The 20,089-nt window shown below is 33.2% G+C and overlaps 1 protein-coding gene and 2 long non-coding RNA genes across 3 annotated transcripts; all 3 read right to left on the reverse strand.

Annotated features, from left to right (window-relative positions):
* Nucleotides 1-1,885: 1,885 nt before the first annotated feature.
* Nucleotides 1,886-4,523, reverse strand: LOC132735784 (uncharacterized). Its single transcript, XR_009626498.1, has 4 exons — nucleotides 4,366-4,523; nucleotides 3,266-3,394; nucleotides 2,393-2,503; nucleotides 1,886-1,992 (listed from the first exon to the last, which is right to left on the reverse strand). It is a non-coding gene; the product is annotated as an uncharacterized LOC132735784 (long non-coding RNA).
* Nucleotides 4,524-5,601: 1,078 nt separating this feature from the next.
* On the reverse strand, nucleotides 5,602-13,345 carry LOC132735785 (uncharacterized). The gene is made up of 2 exons (XM_060722773.1): nucleotides 13,221-13,345; nucleotides 5,602-8,455 (listed from the first exon to the last, which is right to left on the reverse strand). Exon 2 carries the CDS (start codon nucleotides 8,451-8,453, stop codon nucleotides 6,741-6,743), a length of 1,713 nt encoding a protein of 570 aa, XP_060578756.1. The 5' UTR covers nucleotides 8,454-8,455; nucleotides 13,221-13,345; the 3' UTR covers nucleotides 5,602-6,740.
* A 2,203-nt stretch (nucleotides 13,346-15,548) lies between these two features.
* LOC132735783 (uncharacterized) lies at nucleotides 15,549-18,865 on the reverse strand. Its single transcript, XR_009626497.1, has 4 exons — nucleotides 18,710-18,865; nucleotides 17,705-17,833; nucleotides 16,326-16,434; nucleotides 15,549-15,662 (listed from the first exon to the last, which is right to left on the reverse strand). It is a non-coding gene; the product is annotated as an uncharacterized LOC132735783 (long non-coding RNA).
* Nucleotides 18,866-20,089: the final 1,224 nt, after the last annotated feature.

The following is a 20,089-nucleotide window of genomic DNA, read 5'->3' on the forward strand; positions in this document are numbered from 1 at the left end:
CATCCTGTAAGATGTAAGAGCAAATCGTCATAATGAAATATTGTGATCGTGTAGGTGGCTTTTACACCTTATGACAAGTGTACATTAACGTCTTATGACATTTGAGCTTTGATCGCTATTCAAGATAGACTGCTTTTAGACATAATCATGACTTTGACCGTAGACATGAACAAGTAGTCAATTCTCTTATCAAAATATGACCTGGATATATTTAATTCGTTAATAATTTTCGTTTCGTACAATGTAGATCAAATTCTTTATACTGCAATGAAATTGCCAAAGAACTGCGAATTATTTATAATCTAATCTGAAATACATGTACCATAATAAATTGTATTAATTTTATTGCTTTGTCGTTTATTTTCCAATATCGTTTTTAAATGAATTTTATAAATGATGAAGGTATACAAAACCATAATAAATAATGCTGATAGTACTATGTAGATATACTATGCTCACATTAGATATTTGAAAACATTTCAACTGTCACACAGTCTCTTTGTGTGAATAAAATAAACACGGGTTGACTTAACATTAAGTAGAAATGTAATGTTTTTAAATCTGCATAATATAGGTTGAATGTACAGTGTAATTAAAAAAACTGGTAGTTTTTGTAACAAAGGTCCAACTTTACTTGACCCGTTTTAGCGAATGCTTTTCATAGATTTCAATAAGTTTCTACGATTAAAACATTTTACCCACAGATGAGCATAGTATATATTTAAGTATCATACGCGACAAAAAACCATGATAGCATTATACGAGCGTGTATGTTGGTAAGGGACCAGATACACGATCCGATATTACATATCTATACCAGATAATAAATAATTCTAGACACGATTAGTATTTTTCAACATATAGATGGCCATATTGCTTAAAACTAGGTAAACATTTTTTTCTCAAGAAATGTTTTGTAAGAAAATGCAAATATACATCTCATTAATTTTATGAATATTTGAAACAGTTAAATTCAAAATGTAGCTTCATAGAACCATTTACATCAATATGGGCCTTTTCTGGATACACGAACTATTAATGAGAATTATATACGATAACTTTCGTGAGAAAAAATTCAATATGAAGTTGTTATTCCAGCCCAGTATCTGCTTCACAAGTCGTCTGTGTTTATAGGGGGTTGCGGGGGGGGGGGGGGGTAGCGCTCACGCAACCCAGCACTCTTCCTCGTAGTCCCAGCAAAAATGTTGAGTACCTCTCACCGCCGTTTAAACAGTCTTTACATACAATGGGCTTACGCATTGTAGTACCATTTCACATCGTTTTGCCTCTATGTAGCTTTTTCCCTTGGTAATAGTCAGCACATCGACAGCGACGGTGAGTGTTTCTACTTTAAATGGGATACAATTAGTGTCAAATGCCTGTTTGATAAGTCCTTGAACACCATCAGATTTTTTCTTCATAATTATAACCAGGATTTTTTTTTCTATTTCATTTTTTTCACATTACAGTTCTGTGTTTAAAAAACTACATTTGTATATGTATTCATAATTCATTAAAACATTTATCTTCATAATTCACCATATAGAAATAGAAAATTATTAATAAATAATTAACAAATTATAGCCTTTTAAAAACTTTTAAAAATGACAAGCCCGTGTGTTGAAATATAAGGCCGTTTTAAAATACATTTAATGTTGCTTTGATTGGCTGAAAAGCGAATTATTTGTGAATTTATTTAATTGAGGTGAGATGAACAAATATGTACACGTTTGTCATGTAAGACCGTCTACCAATTTTAGTTCTTAAATCAAAATGCAAAACATTCAATCGTCTATAATTAATAACAATCAATCAATCAAACAATATATAGGATAACAAAAGTTTATTAACTTAAGGGTAACAAAGTAAAAAGAAAAAAAGAGAATAAGGTCCCGGAATTCATTTCATTTTTTACAAATTTATTTTCTTAATAAATATCAATATTCCCTGAATATAAAATCCCATGTGTTGAATGTTCAGGATCATGACATCCTGTAAAAGAAATAAATTGCCGAATCATACGTTTCGTTTAAAACCATCAAAACAATATCTTGATTTAACATTTTTCTGTTCTTCTAGAAAATCCCGCGATGTCATCATGAATAAGTGTGATAATATGCTGAAGTTGTTCATAAATTTTTGAACTAGCTTTCACTGATTCATCATTTTCCATTGCTTTCTTTTTTTCGTGGAATTGATAATAAATGTTCCTGGTTGTACAATAGATGATCGGTTTTTTATTTAATATAATAGTACTTTGGTCAATAAATGAGTTTGTATAAAGTATGTATTGTTTTAGTTCAATTTAAAATATTTTCTTTCGTCGTGCTTTAGTGAATAAAAATGTATAAGCTCTAATCTTGGTATAATGTTCATTGTTCATTTTATTTACCATATCAATTAAGACGTCGACATTCACAATGGCCATCGATACAATGTCTGCTATTATGTCTACAGTGATTTCCAAACCAGTAATTATGGCAGTCATCCAAGCTATTGCACGCTGAAATACATATGTACATGTATTAATTAAAAGATAACATTTACTCATTTTATTTATGTATAGCTTGTTGAAGTCCGGCATCATTTGTCACATATTTGTTCTAAAAGCATCAAGTTGACACGGTTTATGTGGCTCTTGATTATTGCGGCATTTGCATGACAAGGGTCTTCACTTTACTTATTTATCGAAAGTTCAAGATTTTAATATTCAATGCTCATAAAGTCACAGAAATTAATACAAATATCTATGTAAAAGGCAAACCCATGTTGCTGTGTTTTAATGTTATAACAATGTGATATAATGTCTTCCATACTGAAAACTTAAGCATGCAATAGCCAAAACGCAAAAGATGACAAATGAGTATCGTAAATTAAACACTTGAAATAATAATAAATAAACTTCGAGATATAAAAAGTATTGCCTTTTATGGTTTAAATAAGCCTTTAATATTTATATATAGTTTATGCATAATATAGAGGAATTCATATTAGGATCACCTTTTTGTGATATTCAATGAATAATTGGAGTAGATACTTGGTCTATTTATTGTATCCAAATTTCCAGACAGATTAGATTTTAATCCAAAGCCCTTTGCTCGTAAAAAGGGGCCAACTTTGTATACTAGAGAACTGTAAAACGCACTGTTATATTAAAATAGTGCCGCAACAATTAAAATGAATGAAGTTTAAACACAAGTGATGAAGAAGAAGTTGGCAATCTTGATAAGTAACCTAATAAGGTAACGGCATTTAATCGTTTAACCTGATTGGTCGGGAGCTGTGTTACATGTGCAAATATTTGATTCACAAGTTGGCGTAAATCCGGGTGCACACATTAAATGTCCGCATGTTGTGGTATCCGTGTTGATACAGTCTTCTGCCGCAGAGATGCCTGGATATATTAGTGAATTTTTATTAATCATACGTTTTCAAATTCATTGGGCCACTCTCCAGTTTTACATTTGAAGGATTATTGTGTGTTATTTCTAACACGAACGAGTATCTTATAAGAGCGGGATTGTTGCCTCGATCAAATAAATGAAACGAGCTAGTCTTGGGAACCGGCTTAAGGAGATAAGGTTAATATTTTATTGTCAGTCAGTCACCTCATTCAAGGACGCATCTATTAAATGAAACTACAATTATGTAAAAAAATATAATAAAATATCATTGTTAAATATGATTACATGTATGTATTTTTTCATTATTTGAATTGTTACAAAATACGGCCTTCATGGGAACAATTGACTGTAAATTGATATGATTTTATCCTGAACTTCTATGGATAGTCATAATTATATAGAGCGGGCTTTATTTAGTAAATAAGAGTAGATCTCTGCCACTTTACACAAATGAAACGTATATGAACATATTTTACAACCAACAAAATATAAACACTGCTATTTGAAGGATTGCATATGACTTTTTATCAATAAACTAGGAAATATTCTACCAATGTCTTAATGCATTGTTACTTGTGCATGCTGCATTTATTGTAGCCATGTATGAGCTAAGATAAACTGTAACGGTTGTTGTAGGCGAAACATTTGCTTCTCGCGGGACCATAATCATCGCCTTTTATTATCATATCAAAGTCTAATTTGTGACATAACAACTTGAAAATAAACATTTGGTCTAGCCAGGTCACCGCCAATGATTAAAGTGGTGCACTGAATTATGACATAAGAGTTCTTCTTTAAAAGTAAACATACAAATTTTACAGTGCCCGTTTGAAACAAAAATCCGTTAATAATAATAACAAACGAATAATCAAAAAGGAAATAAAAACAGTATTTTTAGAAAAAAGAAAAAAAGTACAGCAGCTATCAACATATTTTATACGGAAGATAAACATGTACTTACCGATACAGACAACTAAAAGAAAGGCTATCTTCACGTACATGTTTATATGACGTCCTTTAGGCAACAAATTGTCAGAATGGAACTGCTAGTTGTGAAAATGGCTTTTATATGATATGGTATGAGAGGTGCGTGCGTTAGATTCTATAAATAGATTTTTTTTTCTCGTGTAAAGTAACAATTTATTACATTTGAGCTTTGATCTTTATTCACGATACGCTTCTTTTGGACAAATATGACTGAAAACATGCTCAAAACGTCCGTTCCGTACTTTTATCAAAATATGACAAGGTTTATGAACTAAAATGTGACAAACTTAAACCGTAAGAATTCGATGTCTCAAAAATGTTCAATAAAATTCAATATATCTTCGATCGGGGCTTGTATACTTTTTTGTAAAACAAATTTAAGATGATAAAGATAATTTTGAAACCCGCAATGACTTAAACGTTTTAAGGATTCCTTTTCGATTACAAAGTTGATATAATTTTGGCTATTTAAAGGAAGATTATTTTGGCACATTTTGTTATGTAATGTACTGAATTAACATTAAAGATAAGAAATTGGATAAATGCTTGCATTTAGAAATACTACCAAAGTTTAAACAAAGTTTAAACCTATCAATGTGAAATGGTAAATCCCCCAATCTCATTCATCACAAGTATCGCACTGAAATTGGCAGCATCATCTCAGTTAATCATCTACAATATTCACCGGGTGTGGGGAGTTGGAGGGGGGAGCGTTGGATGAACAAAACATGGGTCTCAAAGTTTAACATTGGTAAAAATATACATTGCCGCGTATCAAGATGTGCACCAGATCCCCTATTTGTAAAGCCGAAATCATGCCATTCACATGATAAGTTTTTAACTTCTTTAACCATGTTTTTTATGAAATTCAAAACTGTTTTGAAGAAAATCGAAAAATACATTAAACTCGTTATTTTCTCGCCATCACATAAAATATATTGAATTAAAAAATGTACCCAAAATCAACTGTGTTTTTTTAATACTATATTAAAGAATCTGATACTTGGAGTAGTATATGGATTTGATATGGAACTTTAGGACTCAGAACAAGGTTTGAAATACATGTATAATGGTTTACGTACTACCATCATGCTGTTGTATTTATCGTTACTTATGTTGATTTTCTTTACTAGAACCCCTATCGCGGGACATTATTGCTGTAAATATATAAATAATGAACAGAACTGATTGAGATGAAGCAAAATTATATTTACAAAAAGAAATGAACATACAAGCATACATGTAAAGTTAAATGTCACACATAAAAGTGTATTTAAGTAAATATGTATTAAAATATGAACACAGAAATGTTATTTCCTTCAGATTATGACACATCTTTTAAAATCAATGCACCAGAAATTAAAGTTCGCATATATATTTGATACAGTTAATTTCATGATTAGATGATTAATTTTTCAAAATATACATTATTTCTACGAAAGAAGTTCTATATATATATTTGTTCATAATGTCAACATTGATATTCTATAATCACAAACACTGGGCTGAGTAACCAACTGATCAATACAATGAAATAAATGAAAATATTCATACCATCGTTATGATCTAAACTCATTTTTGACCTAACCAAGATTAAAGTGACTGTACTCACTTTCTTCCTTTATTTATTTTTGATTATTATATTTTTATCTTTGTGCAATGTCCAAATGTCCAAATATTTCTCTCTCCGTTTACCCAACATAATCGTTTTTGTACAAAATGACAATAATAAATAAATCAATTTTCAATTTAACTTTGAGTATTACTAACCTTTTTATGATAATAATAATGAATAAAAAACGTATAATAAAAAGCGTTGAAATGTTTTTCACACAAACTGAGGTAAAAATCGTGCCAAAAGTCAATTTAACTCTGAGTATATTTCTTTATCATCATTTGAAAATGTTTGTAATTCCATTTGAAGAGATTTCTTGATCTGAGAAATAATTACAAATCTTATGTGTTAAGGTTTTTTGAAACCAGTTGAGTTCCTTTAAGATTCATCTTAATAATAAAACAAACGTTTTAATGATTTCATAATCTGAAGATTTGTTCTGCCTTTCGATAAATACACATACGAAACTTAATATTCTGCCGCTTCATTGCTGTCTGTTAAGTAATTTTTTTAACATTAATTCATTTAATCGTTTTGAAACATTTTACTGGTACATCATTACTAAAATAATCAGGTACAATAAGATTGATCAAATAACATATGAAAGAATTTAGCAAAGAATTTGGTTCCATCAAGACTTGTATCTATTTATAATTTCTCGTTCTTTTTAAGCACTTTCACGAAACACCTTTAAAGAAATATACCATGTTCTAAATAAATGACAGTGTTGTTGATCATTTTGTGGACAAAACTTTAAACTGGTTACTACGGCAACCAACATATACTTCATCATAGTGTCTACTGAAACATAACGATTTCGGACGGAATATATTTTCATGCATGATCTTAACTTGCTTCAAGTCTTCTCTCACTTGACAAATTGTTCCATTATAAGAACTGCAGACAAGCAATGACCCGTCATCTAATACCAACATTCCATATGGTCGTTCAAGATCTTCATGTTTATATGTATCTTTAATATCTGCTTCTAATGATACACTTACTATTCTGTCATTTTCAAAGTCACTGATGTACAGTAGCTGTGAATCATTTTTTACGGCAATATACGGGGTAAGAATATTGAGAAAGCTAAGATTGATATCATTCATGATATCACCTTTTGTATTCAGTACAATGGCACTAGGAGGAGACAAACAAGCAACATAAAGACAATCTTGGTTAAAGTCTATACCATAGCATTCCCTATCCACTTTAATTCTGTTGACACATGATAGCTTGACGTCTGTTGTCATGACAACTATTTTTTCGATACCAGGAATTGCTACTGCGAACTGGTCCTGAGACATTGCAGTAATATCCCATGGCGCTGACTCTAGAACTTTCTCTTCTTGTACAAGTCTGTTCTCTATAGATATCAATTTTACCTTTCTGTTGTTGAAATCAGCTAGAACTAATTTGTTCATGTTTATAACAGCACATCCCGTAATATTACAACTCATTTTGTCTGACTTAGTTTTTACATTGATATCTTGTATTTCGACCAGATTATCAACATATTTTGTTTTCTTTGTAGCTTCGTTACGAGGATGATTGACAATTTCACCAAAGAGCTTTTTCGTAGACAATAAGGTTTCGAGATCAACATTTCGTTTAAATGAATAGCACAAATTGGTGTTCATTAATGTTTCTTGGACTTCATTTAGTTCATCAGATTTCAGTGTAGACTCAGAACGCTTAATATCAACGTAGACTTGACCATTTTGATGACTTGCCCTGCTAGAACGAAGTCTTGACTGCAAGCTTTTAATATAGGAAATAATATTCCCGCATTTATCAAGGACATGTTGAACAATATTGTGAGTGTTTGACTTAATGCCTTTAGCATATTTCAAAACATCTTGTTGCATACTATCGAGACAGTCGTTTATTTCTTTTCGAAAGTCTGTAATTGCGTTGATGATTTCTTTATTGTTATCATTTAAATCACTCCTGCAACGTTTAGCTTTCTTAGAAATTTCTTCTGCTTCTTTTATTTTTTCATCGAGTTTCTGCATGACGTCATCAAATTGCTTGTCTTCTGCAATACCTGCGCATTTCTCAGGAATGTATTCAATTTTACACGTTCTATGGTCTGAATGTATGCAATCTTTACATCCGAGCGCATGGTGTGATGGACAATAAAAATTGATAATTTCTTTTCTGTGAATTGAACAATGTTCGGTGCATTCGTTGTATGGTTGTTGCATTGCATGGAGCTTATCAAAATCACATTTTCTTAGAATTTGGTGACTCCGAGATAGTTTTGCCTTCTTGTGACAATCAAGACAGTTACAACAAAGGTACTCTTGACAAGTCACGCAAAATCCATGGGCCTCTACGTGCTGACCTGTGGTAAGACATGGCTCACAACAGTAATCAAAGTCTTCTGTTGATCCTGCTGCTATTGATCCTAGCAGGTCTCTTTGTTTACGTCCTGATACGGCCATGTCTGAATTAATATAAAATAAAAAAGAATGTATATTTAAGCATTGACTCATATCTAAACATGTCTAAAAAATCTTTAAGTAGTTACCGCATTTGAGAGCTTAAGATAACGATTACTCGACTATTTTCCTTTTTGATCAAGTATAACGAAAGTCATCTTCAACGTCCGGAAATCACACTGTGTCGCCCGATTCACAGTCCAAGTATTTTTATATTGATCTAACCGGACGGTGATATGGTCCTGCGCATGCATTTCTTTAAATCTTTGAATCAGCTTACTTCCTTCCCACAACTACGCTTAGCCTCAACTAAATTTCTGCATTGTATTTCTCAGTCTTATCAATTTTTATTCATGACTGACTCATAAAAAATCTATTTACATGTAGATCTATAAGAAATATAAATAAATAAATTAAGTGTCCCCTTGTTGAATCATAATATCCATTATCGAAAAAAGTAGTTGATTACGATTTATAATTAAGACAAATGACAAACACTGACAGTGGGCCAAGAAGAAATACTATAATCTATAAAGAATAACAAGTCACTTAGATATAGTCCGAAAGAGCATGTATCACTGCACATTACCATCGTAAAGCGATAGTAATAATATAAAATTGCAATGGCACGATTGTAATGACGCGATGGTGTGTTTGTGAAAATGCGATGATAGACCTACGATGGTGAACACGAGGGGGCACGATGTTGAAAACGAGTTGGTAGGCCAATGTTGGGACATATAAATCTAAAAATTAGCACAATGGAAGGCCTCCAATGCTGACCACGTGACGACACGATGGGGAAAACGAGATGGTAAGCCAACGATGTGAGACGCGATGCTTTTGTGGTTAAAAAATCCACAATATTAGAATTGTAAAATCACAATGGCACGATAACGATATCATGTCATGTTTAAATGATAGATTCTTGCTGAAGTGATTGATGGCGGTTGTTATTTTTTAATCGAAGGTTACTTGTGTACTTTGCAAACCATTAATTCAGTTTTAAAAAGGATTTACAACAAATAGATATATTTGATAATAATTTCAATTAAAAATGCAAACACATACCACTTCGAAAAGAAAAAAAAGAAGAAATGATTTGACTTTCAAAGTACGAGTATTTAAAGAAACAAAGTCCAATCGTATTTATCTTACATATGTGACGTTGTTATCGTCCTTTGTTAAACCTGTTATCAGGCATATCACAATTCAAAAATCTTGTTCAAGATAAACTATATTCATTTTAATTTACTTCAAATTATTGGTGCAGCAAAAGGTCAACGCAAAAATTAAACAAGAGGGCCATGATGGCCCTAGATCGCTCACCTGACTTATCAAACTCATCCAAACAATTACCTAGACAAGCATTCTGACCAAGTCTTATGACAGGTGAGTCAAAAATGTGACCACTAAAATGTTAACAAGGATTATCCATATTTGAGCAGTGCGACCTAGTTTTTTACCCAGGTGCCACATATTCAAACTTGACCTAGAAATCATCAAAACAAACTTTCAGACCAATTTCCAGGATACTTGTATCAAAACAGTAGCAACTAGAGTGTTAACAATATTTTTCTATTTTTAGCTCCGGTGACCTAGTTTCACATGCGATTTCGAACTCATCCAAGCAATTACCTAGACAAGCATCCTGACCAAGATTGATGATAATTCAGTCGAAAATGTGACCACTAGAATGTTAACAAGGTTTTTCCATATTTGGGCGGTGTGACCTAGTTTTTCATCCAAGATGACCCATGTTCCATCTTGACTTAGAAATCATCAAAACAAACTTTCAGGCCAATTAACAGAAAATTGGATCACAACAGTAGCCCCTAGAGTGTTAACAAGATTTTTCTATTTTTAGTTCCTGTGACCTAGTTTTTCATCCGAGATGTCCCATGTTCGATTTATTCCCAGCAATGACCTAGACAAGTTTCCTGACCAAGTTTGATGACAATTGAGTCAAAATTGTGACCACTAGAGTGTTAACAAGGTTTTTTCTATTTTTAGCTCCTGTGACCTACTTTTTCATCCGAGATGATACATGTTCGAACTCATCCGAGCTATCACCTAGACAAACATCTTGATCAAGTTTTATGATGATTGATGTAAAAATGTGACCGCTAGAGTGTTAACAAGGTTTTTCTATTTTTAGCTCCTGTGACCTACTTTTTCATCCGAGATGACCCATGTTCAAACTCATTCGAGCTATCACCTAGACAAACATCCTGACCAAGTTTGATGATGATTGAGGCAAATTGTGACCTCTAGAGTGTTAACATGGTTTTTCTATTTTTAGCTCCTGTGACCTAGTTTTTCATCCGAGATGACCCATGTTCGAACTTATCCGAGCTTTCACCTAGACAAGCATCTTGACCAAGTTTGATGATGACTGATGCAAAAATGTGACCGCTAGAGTGTTAACAAGGTTTTTCTATTTTTAGCTCCGGTGACCTACTTTTTCATCTGAGATGACCCATGTTCAAACTCATCCGAGCTATCACCTACACAAGCATTTTGACCAAGTTTGATGATGATTGGTGAAAAAATGTGTCCGCTAGAGTGTTAACAAGGTTTTTTGCTATTTTTAGCTCCGGTGACCTACTTTTTCATCCTAGATGACCCATGTTCAAACTCATCCGAGCTATCAACTAGATAAGCATCCTGACCAAGTTTGATGATGATTGATGCAAAAATGTGACCGCTAGAGTGTGAACAAGGTTTTTCTATTTTTAGCTCCGGTGACCTACTTTTTCATCAGAGATGACCCATATTCGAACTCATCCGAGCTATCACCAAGACAAGCATCTTGACCAAGATTGATGATGTCTGATGCAAAAATGTGACCGCTAGAGTGTTAACAAGGTTATTCTATCTTAAGCTCTGGTGACCTAGTTTCACATGCGATTTCGAACTCATCCATGCAATTACCTAGACAAGCATCCTGACCAAGTTTGATGATAATTTAGTCGAAAATGTGACCACTAGAATGTTAACAAGGTTTTTCCATATTTGGGCGGTGTGACCTAGTTTTTCATCAAAGATGACCCATGTTCCATCTTGACTTAGAAATCATTTAAACAAACTTTCAGACCAATTAACAGAATATTTGGATCACAACAGTAGCCACGAGTGTGTTAACAAGATTTTTCTATTTTTAGCTCCTGTGACCTAGTTTTCATCCGAGATGTCCCATGTTCGATTTATTCCCAGCAATGACCTAGACAAGTTTCCTGACCAAGTTTGATGACAATTGAGTCAAAATTGTGACCACTAGAGTGTTAACAAGGTTTTTCTATTTTTAGCTCCTATGACCTTGTTTTTCATCCGAGATGACCCATGTTCGAACTCATCCGAGCTATCACCTAGACAAACATCTTGATCAAGTTTGATGATGATTGATGCAAACATGTGACCGCTAGAGTGTTAACAAAGTTTTTCTATTTTTAGCTCCGGTGACCTACTTTTTCATCTGAGATGACCCATGTTCAAACTCATCCGAGCTATCACCTAGACAAACATCCTGACCAAGTTTGATGATGATTGAGGCAAAATTGTGATCTCTAGAGTGTAAACATGGTTTTTCTATTTTTAGCTCCGGTGACCTAGTTTTTCATCTGAAATGACCCATGTTCGAACTCATCCGAGCTTTCACCTAGACAAGCATCCTGACCAAGTTTGATGATGATTGATGCAAAAATATATAGAGGCTATTCGTTGCCAAAAATCCAGCCATTGAAACTTGACAATGCATACTTCGGTTCTACTAAGCAGATTAGTAAAATCTAATTGTCGATCCGAGAGTTACATACTGCACTGGTATTAAGCATTTTGATTATCTCGATTTGATAAAATGAAAGCTGTAAACATGCAACTTAGATAAATTGCAAACTGTATTTATAAATGTATAACTTCAAATTTGCGACATGTAGAAATGTAAACGATAGAACGTACACAATACGTTTAATGCTGTGCATCATGAAGTTGAGAATGTAACTGCATCAACTTGACACACTCAGGTTTACAACACCACACTTTCCTTTTACATTCTAACGCGATTAACATTTACGATATTGTGCTTGTTTCATTAGATTTTTCTTCTAACATCTTATCTGTGTTATGTAGGCTACATTTTACAAGCTGTAGAATTTAAGACCTTTCAACATTTCATTGGCTTTAGTTCCGCCGTTTGTTTTTATCGTTTAAGCAACACACTTTCTTTGACTTGGGGACCATTTTGTGATACGTCACTTTTCATGGAATGACACGTAAGTGTCTCATTGTAGTTTTCATAATAACTGCCGCATGAACACATCTTCGAATGTTTTTTATTTCATGTTTTAATGTTGACTTCTGCTTAAGCCGGTGCTAAGGGGCATGGACAGTATTGCACTTTGCAGTATCCATCATGAACAGGCACAATCAAACCTAGCATGCAACATGTTTAGTTTGTCGTTTCAAGATTCTTAAGGGATTCCGTTTTTTTCTATTTCATTTTTCTTCACTGACTATATGTTACATGGTGAATGAAATAGTTACCTTTACTTTCCTGTCTGCATGTTTAAAATGAATCTGACAGGATTGCCGAAGAGCGCCCAAAACGGCAAAATTTAAAGTTGCAGGCTCGATTTGTTGAGCCTTGTTCCTGGTACTGGAAAGTACAATCTACAGCCCTACTGGTCACGCCCCCCTCCTCAAGCACCATATTTAAACACGTAAACAATTGAAAAAAATATCAATCAAATTTGATGAAAAAATATTTCTTACCTTTCCAGTTTTTGGTTATACAGTTTACTTTATATAAGCTTTCCAAATTGATCAAGATCAATTATAAAATATCGTGTGTTTAATTTAATCAAATCATATGACCTACACGTTTATCTCTCATTACCTTACTTCCGTTTATAAAAAAAAACGTCTATTAATAGCACGTTCTAATTTATTTAAGGCCAGTTATGATAATTTTTTTTCCGCAGTTAACTCCCATTGATAATAAAGAACCATGTCAAATAAGATAATTATGTCATAAGAATACAAGACAAAAGAAAATGTTAATGAGCGTAACTTTAAAAAGATACAATGTACGAGTAAAACACTAGTTTTTAAAAAAGATAAACTATATTTGTGAAAATCAGTCATTGTTAAAATTTGAAGAGGGGGTAATTATTGCATAATCGATCGCTGTTTGAAACTCGCCCCTCTTAATTTTCAATTTCCCATGATAAAAGAAATGCTGATTTTCTGATATAATGTTCCTGTTCGTTTAAGAAGATTAATTTTCTTTTTACTTTTAACATTTTTATTAAGATGAATTATAAAAGTAGATTATATAGTTTTCTTGGTGATAATGTAACATTAAGTTTGATATGGTTGTCTTAGCCAAGAATGACCTCAGTTCCATTTGCACAAACAATTCCTAAAAGGTAGCGATGGGACAAGAAGCAGTTAATGACCAGGGATGTTTCTAGACAATATGATTATTTCTGATTATCTCGATTGACAACAAAATAACTGACAGTCTGTAAACGTATCAGAAACTCCGGACCGGAGGGTGATTACACATCAAAAATGTCATTATCTCCCATGGTATCAAAAATCATGAAAGTTTGCAATAGTGCAAGGAACAGTCGCAGACTAGTGCAATGCACTTCGGAGTATTTCCAGACATCAAATATGTCATAATGTCAATTGACATCGAAATTCATGAAAATCTGAGACTATATAAACGCTATATTTAATGTAAGAAAGAGGTTTTTCTGTCCTTTTATCACTTAAAATAATTTCAAAGTAGCTGTGAGAATGAGTTATTCGATTGAACTGTAATGTTATAAACCCCATGCATTTAAAGCCAACACAATTCTTATGCGCCATGTTATTGTAGCAATCATTTCATGGTATAATCATTTTCTTTCTTTTATTTCTTATTTCCTTTTTTGTATTTTCTGATCGCAGATCAGATAATACATAGCTACCATTCACGGTCTAACACAAAATTTCCTAACAGTCCTAACAACGCAAATTAGTTCTCACTCAAAACTGCTTAAAAACCAGCAATTTAAAAGAAAGAACAATTTTTTGTTACAAGTGTCCAACAAATAACTACACTTCAAACTTTTAAAGTAGCGTTGGCTTATAGAGTTGTCAATAAATGCACACTCACAAATTACGCGGATGAATATGACTTTAATCAATGAAAATGCTATTTTTAGCGATGTCGATTACCGAATACTACACAAATAAATCTGACTGGCGAGTAGTTGAATATATAGTTTCTACATGTTGGACTGTTTGGGCGAGAAGATTTTTGCTAAATTATTTACTTCAATTTTAAACAACAGGTTTACCCTGAACAAAATACCTCGAAATTACCCTAACCCGAAATGCAACGGAAATTCTAAATTTAGAATGACTTGATTTTATTCAGCTTTTGGTTATAAAACTTCTCCGTGGTGCAGGGGTAACGCGCTCGTTTAGTGTGTGAGAGATCTGGAGTTCAAATCCCAGTCGAGTCAACATTTTTTTAATTCTTTTTTTTTTTAGTGTCTTTGTTAAGGAAATAGCCACGTCATGCAAGGATAAAGTGTGGCTATCATCAAAAAAATTAACATAAATTATTTTTTGATGCAACTCTAGTTATGCAAAATTCCGTATGTATCAAACTCTGGTGCCCTGCAAGATGACTTATAGTACATAAAAATAAACTTATACAGGAAAACACATACAGATATACAGTACGATTTAGATTGCAGGGATCAGAAAATACCACTGAGCTTGCAGCCCTTTGATTTATCTTATTTTCATTTATTTTCTTAGACTTGTAAACGTTTGTTATAGATGAATATTGGGTTAGTTAATCTCGTATAAACAATAAAATGACAACACGCACCAAACACACATTGCTTGGTGAAAACTAAAACTTTTTTTTTAATTTGTAATTTCAAGTGGCTGTATAATATATATGCATTAAAGGTTTATGAACGTGAAGAAAATATATTGAAGAGCACACTATATTAGTATCATGGAACAGTTTTTTGTTGTAAATAAGCACATTCAAAACATTACATTCTACGTTACTAGACACAAAAGGATTCATAACTGTTTTAAAACTTTATTTCATTAAAAGTACGATTTCACTACATTTTTGAACATTTGAACAAAATTCATCCGAGAAGACCATGGTGTTGAATATTCCTTCCCTTTCAAAACGCACTGGAAAAGAACAATAACCACCTATTTCATGTGCATAAGATAGAATACAGATATCAAACTCCTCATCGTGATTACCTCCCTTGGCAGGTTGTACTGATAAGGGGAGATCACTGCGTAGGAGATGGTACAGATATACGAGTATTAGAATATGTTCATCACTGAATAATGAATGCGGTTTAAAAACTGATTTCGAATATTATCTTTTATTAAATATATTTGTATTGGATTAGAATAGTTTTATCCATAACGAATATTTGAATTATAATTGAATATTTGCATTCTTAACATATATATTTAAATTGAATCAGATTAACTATATTCATAATGAATATATCAATCCAATTTTTGTAATTGAATTCGAAAACATTTTTTTTCATTCAAAACGAATATTTGAATCCGAATTTCGAATTGTATTTGAATATTAACATTCAAAACGAATATTTAAATCAAAATTTTGAAATGAATGCAAATAGTTGCATTATTTACAAACAAATTAATAAACTAGCAAAATCAATGACATTTTCTCAATTATTCTCACTCTTAAGGAATATTAGAATACGAAGTTTAAATTAAATTCGAATATTCGATTCATTATAGTACTAACTACGATTTAAAACATTTTTCCCCCGTGAAATAAACCGATATTTTTAACAAGTAAAATACCTTGTCTATAGGCGCCGACATTCGCAATGTCCGTCTATACAGTGTCTGTCCCTAAATCTACAGTGATCACTGGCCCAGTAACCGTCACAGTCACTTAAGGTTGCACATGCTGTAATATAAATATATCATGGGACATCATGCCTACCATAAGCATCTTTCAATAACCATAAAGAAAATAGTGATATTGGAAGAATATTATCCGAAAGCTTTACAAATCACTAATTTCTTAAATCATGGGTGACCTCTTTCCCACCCCGCCCCGGACGTGGCCAGTCGCCTTCTGGTAGAGGGCAAAACGCCCATTAGGAGCATAATATAGACTGACATAGAAGGTAGACCTAAACACGTATTCAAAAATATACATCCGTGCAATAAAACGGCCTTAACATTTCAATATTTTTCATTTCCTACAAACTTTTTTGATTTTTCTATAGTCATTTAAAAGCCACGGTCATTTGGACGACCACACGCGTTCTTTGGCGCCATGAAGCTGACGCTGATATAATAAGAATAAACGCTGATAGCTCGGTGCTTTACCTTCTTTTATTTTATTATTATTTTTTTTATCATGAAAATTCTTTCTTTTAAGCGTCTTCAAACCACGATGATGTCTCTTTATCTTTGTTAGGGTGCTATATTATGTTTTATATAATAAAAACAACTTTTGATAACTTCGAGAGTGATTGTATTATGAAGAAGTAAATAACCAAGTATATGTCGTCGGCCTCGGTTAATATCACATAAGCCAGGGCCATTAAATTAGATATTCACTTCATCGCACAATATTTATAATAATAATTGCTTGAAAATTAACAGTTTCTAAAAAAACACGTGGTTAATTACTAAAAATAAATAGCAAGACGCCCGAGATCTCGTTTGACAGACGACTCCATTTTTTTTTGAAGTTGATTATCTTCATGTTTTTGTTAACAAAAATGTGGGTAAATCATATTTTGGACTTTGACCTTTTACATAATTGTAGGAAAATGGATAGATTACAATGCCAGATTTGGTTATAAAGGCTGGTTTTTGCACAGTTTTTGTGACTGTTGATGAACAGTAAATATTCTGGTAGCCTTCACTTTTGGGATCGACTGATAACTTTACTATCGCATAACGTAAATGTAAACAATGATAGTAAAAAATCAACAGCAACAACAATAACAACAACAACAGTATAAGAAAATAAAACAAATAAACAAACAAACTTATAAAGTTATGGAATTATGTCAGAGCTACTTGCATGTTTACTTAAAAATGGATTGCTACTCGGTAGAAAGACTGTGTATCTTTGACAAAGCAGCAATGGATTCACTCACGTGTCAATTATAACATAGAATTAAAAAAATAATAATAAAAATTCTGAAGTATAAAATTACTTGATCTATCTGGTGCTGGGTCGCACGTGCACACATTCGTTACACAAGTAGGTGTATATCCATCGGAACATAATACGTGCCCACAAGTTGTGGTGTCAGTATTCGTACAATCTTCAGCAAAACTCATGCCTAAATTTGATAGAGAAGAAAATTAATTAGAATCAAACTGTTGCTTGCCCTATAAAAAAAGTCTACTTGAACACAGGAACTTGAAATTATATCAATATTAACGATAATATGCAAAATCTACCCCCATAAAAATATAAAAGTATATAAGGGGTATTTTTGGATATTATCATTTATATTGGTTATTTGATAGAATTTCAAGTTCCTGTGACTTGATTATCATAGTAATGTTTTAAATAAAGATTTATTCATATAATTGCCATTATATATATATTTTTTCAGCATTTATTTCTGGGTGAAAATGAAAACATAAGTAACAGCGGCAACTTGAGAACAGCTTCAGAACTTCCGGTGTAATCCAGTTATAAAAGTAAAGTAAAAAATATCGAACATCATTTTATGCCAGCCCGCATAGCTCAATCGGTTAGAGCACGAGACTTGTAATCTCGACATTGTGGGTTCGATTCCCGAGCTAGCCAACTTGAATTAGTAATCAGTCTTTCGGATGAGACTTAAAATCGAGGTTCCGTATATGGGTGCTTAAACACTTGACACGCTTAAGAACAAGGAGAAGCTTCTGGAATTTGGTCGTCTTTCTGTATCTGTAATTGCACTATCCTCCAAAATCTAAAATGACTTATACTCTTCTGGAGGACTCGCCCATGTGGGCAGCCGGGGCGAGTATAAATGAACACAAATGCACACTCGAAAACCACCTCAACCCATAAGCCAGTTAGTACCGGTGTGCACACTCACGTTTTTCACGGCTCTTGCAGATTTCATGCCACACCGGTAAAGTTTGCTGCTTATTTCATGTATATATTACCGCTTTTGAAAATAAAGAACCATTTACATGTGTAACAATAAACAAGCACTTACCGACACAGATCACTAAAGCAAACGCTATCTTCACGTACATGTTTAATTCTCGTCCTTTGGTCGCAAACCGTAATAATGAAACTGGAAATTGTGAAAGCGGCTTATATATGGTATAACAAACGCGTGCTCTGATGTCATGGTTGTGTCCAAATGGTGTTTTGAATATGTGAACCAGTAACCAATAACCTTTCAAAATGACCTCTATTCACGAATCATCCCTTTTAGACGAGTATGACCTGAAGCGTACCAATTTTCTTGTTCAAAATGACACGAACAATTAAGACAAAGATTAACATATTGCGTTTCTCACATAACGTAGTACTTGTTTATAAAATGAAAGAAAATAAATTAGGGAAATGTGGCAACATCGTAAAAAGCAATTTTAACGTCGTCGGGTCATGAGTTGTCGATCATGTCATTTTTGGCTGTATTTAATTGAGCCATTTCTTTAAAGGCAGTTGTCAGTACTTGCTACCAAACAAAGCAACAACCTATGTTATTAGACCTTTCTACCTTAAACGGACTTCGTAAACGGACTCCGTAATACTGAATAAAATTGGGGATTTTCTGAAAACATATATGTGGAAAATAAGATAATTATAAAGATCAATACGCATAAACTGGAATACAGCGTTTTTGTACAGGGTTATGTTTGCTATATTATTTCTATAAACGACCAACACAATAATAGATATAATATAACCAAAATGTTTTTATAGACTTAAAAACAAAACAAGTTTCTTATTTCATATACTTTATTGTCATGTTAATTTTTCAACAAAGATAACCAAAATGACCATTTTTATGTGTGAGTAAGTGGAACTAAACGTAATTGTCATCACTGCTGTCACTGCTTAAGCTACAGTCTCACTTACATCCCGGCAAAAAAATATTTAATATTACCGGGGTGGTCCGGGATGATCCGGGAAGGTATAGCCTTGCCGGCTTCATCCTTAGCTCTGCCGGGAACGACCGGGGTTATACCGGGAAAGCACCGTAGCTCTGCCGGCACAAACCGGGGATGATCCGGGATATGATAGAGCCGGTAGAGCTACGGTAGAGCTACGGTAGAGCCCCGGTATATGCCGGCAGAGCCCCGGTAACTACAGGCAGAGCCCCGGAGGATAAAGGTAGAGCTACGGTTGATCCCGGTAGAGCCCCGGCAAAGCCCGGATCATTTCAAAAGAATAACGACAGTTTGCGATGATTGCACTTGTTTGTTTGTATTAAAACCCTTCCCATTTCGCTTCTATCCAGTATGGCATCAGGATTTTTCAGAAAATCATCACGAATTACTAATAGATATTGTATTATATAAAAATTATGTATCAATGTTATCATTTTCGGGCGTTTTCAATCCACCGGGGTTCTACCTGGGCT

The sequence above is a fragment of the Ruditapes philippinarum genome, unplaced genomic scaffold, assembly GCF_026571515.1.
Source record: "Ruditapes philippinarum isolate M1 unplaced genomic scaffold, ASM2657151v2 ctg839_1_1_1_1, whole genome shotgun sequence".
NCBI lineage: Eukaryota > Metazoa > Mollusca > Bivalvia > Venerida > Veneridae > Ruditapes > Ruditapes philippinarum.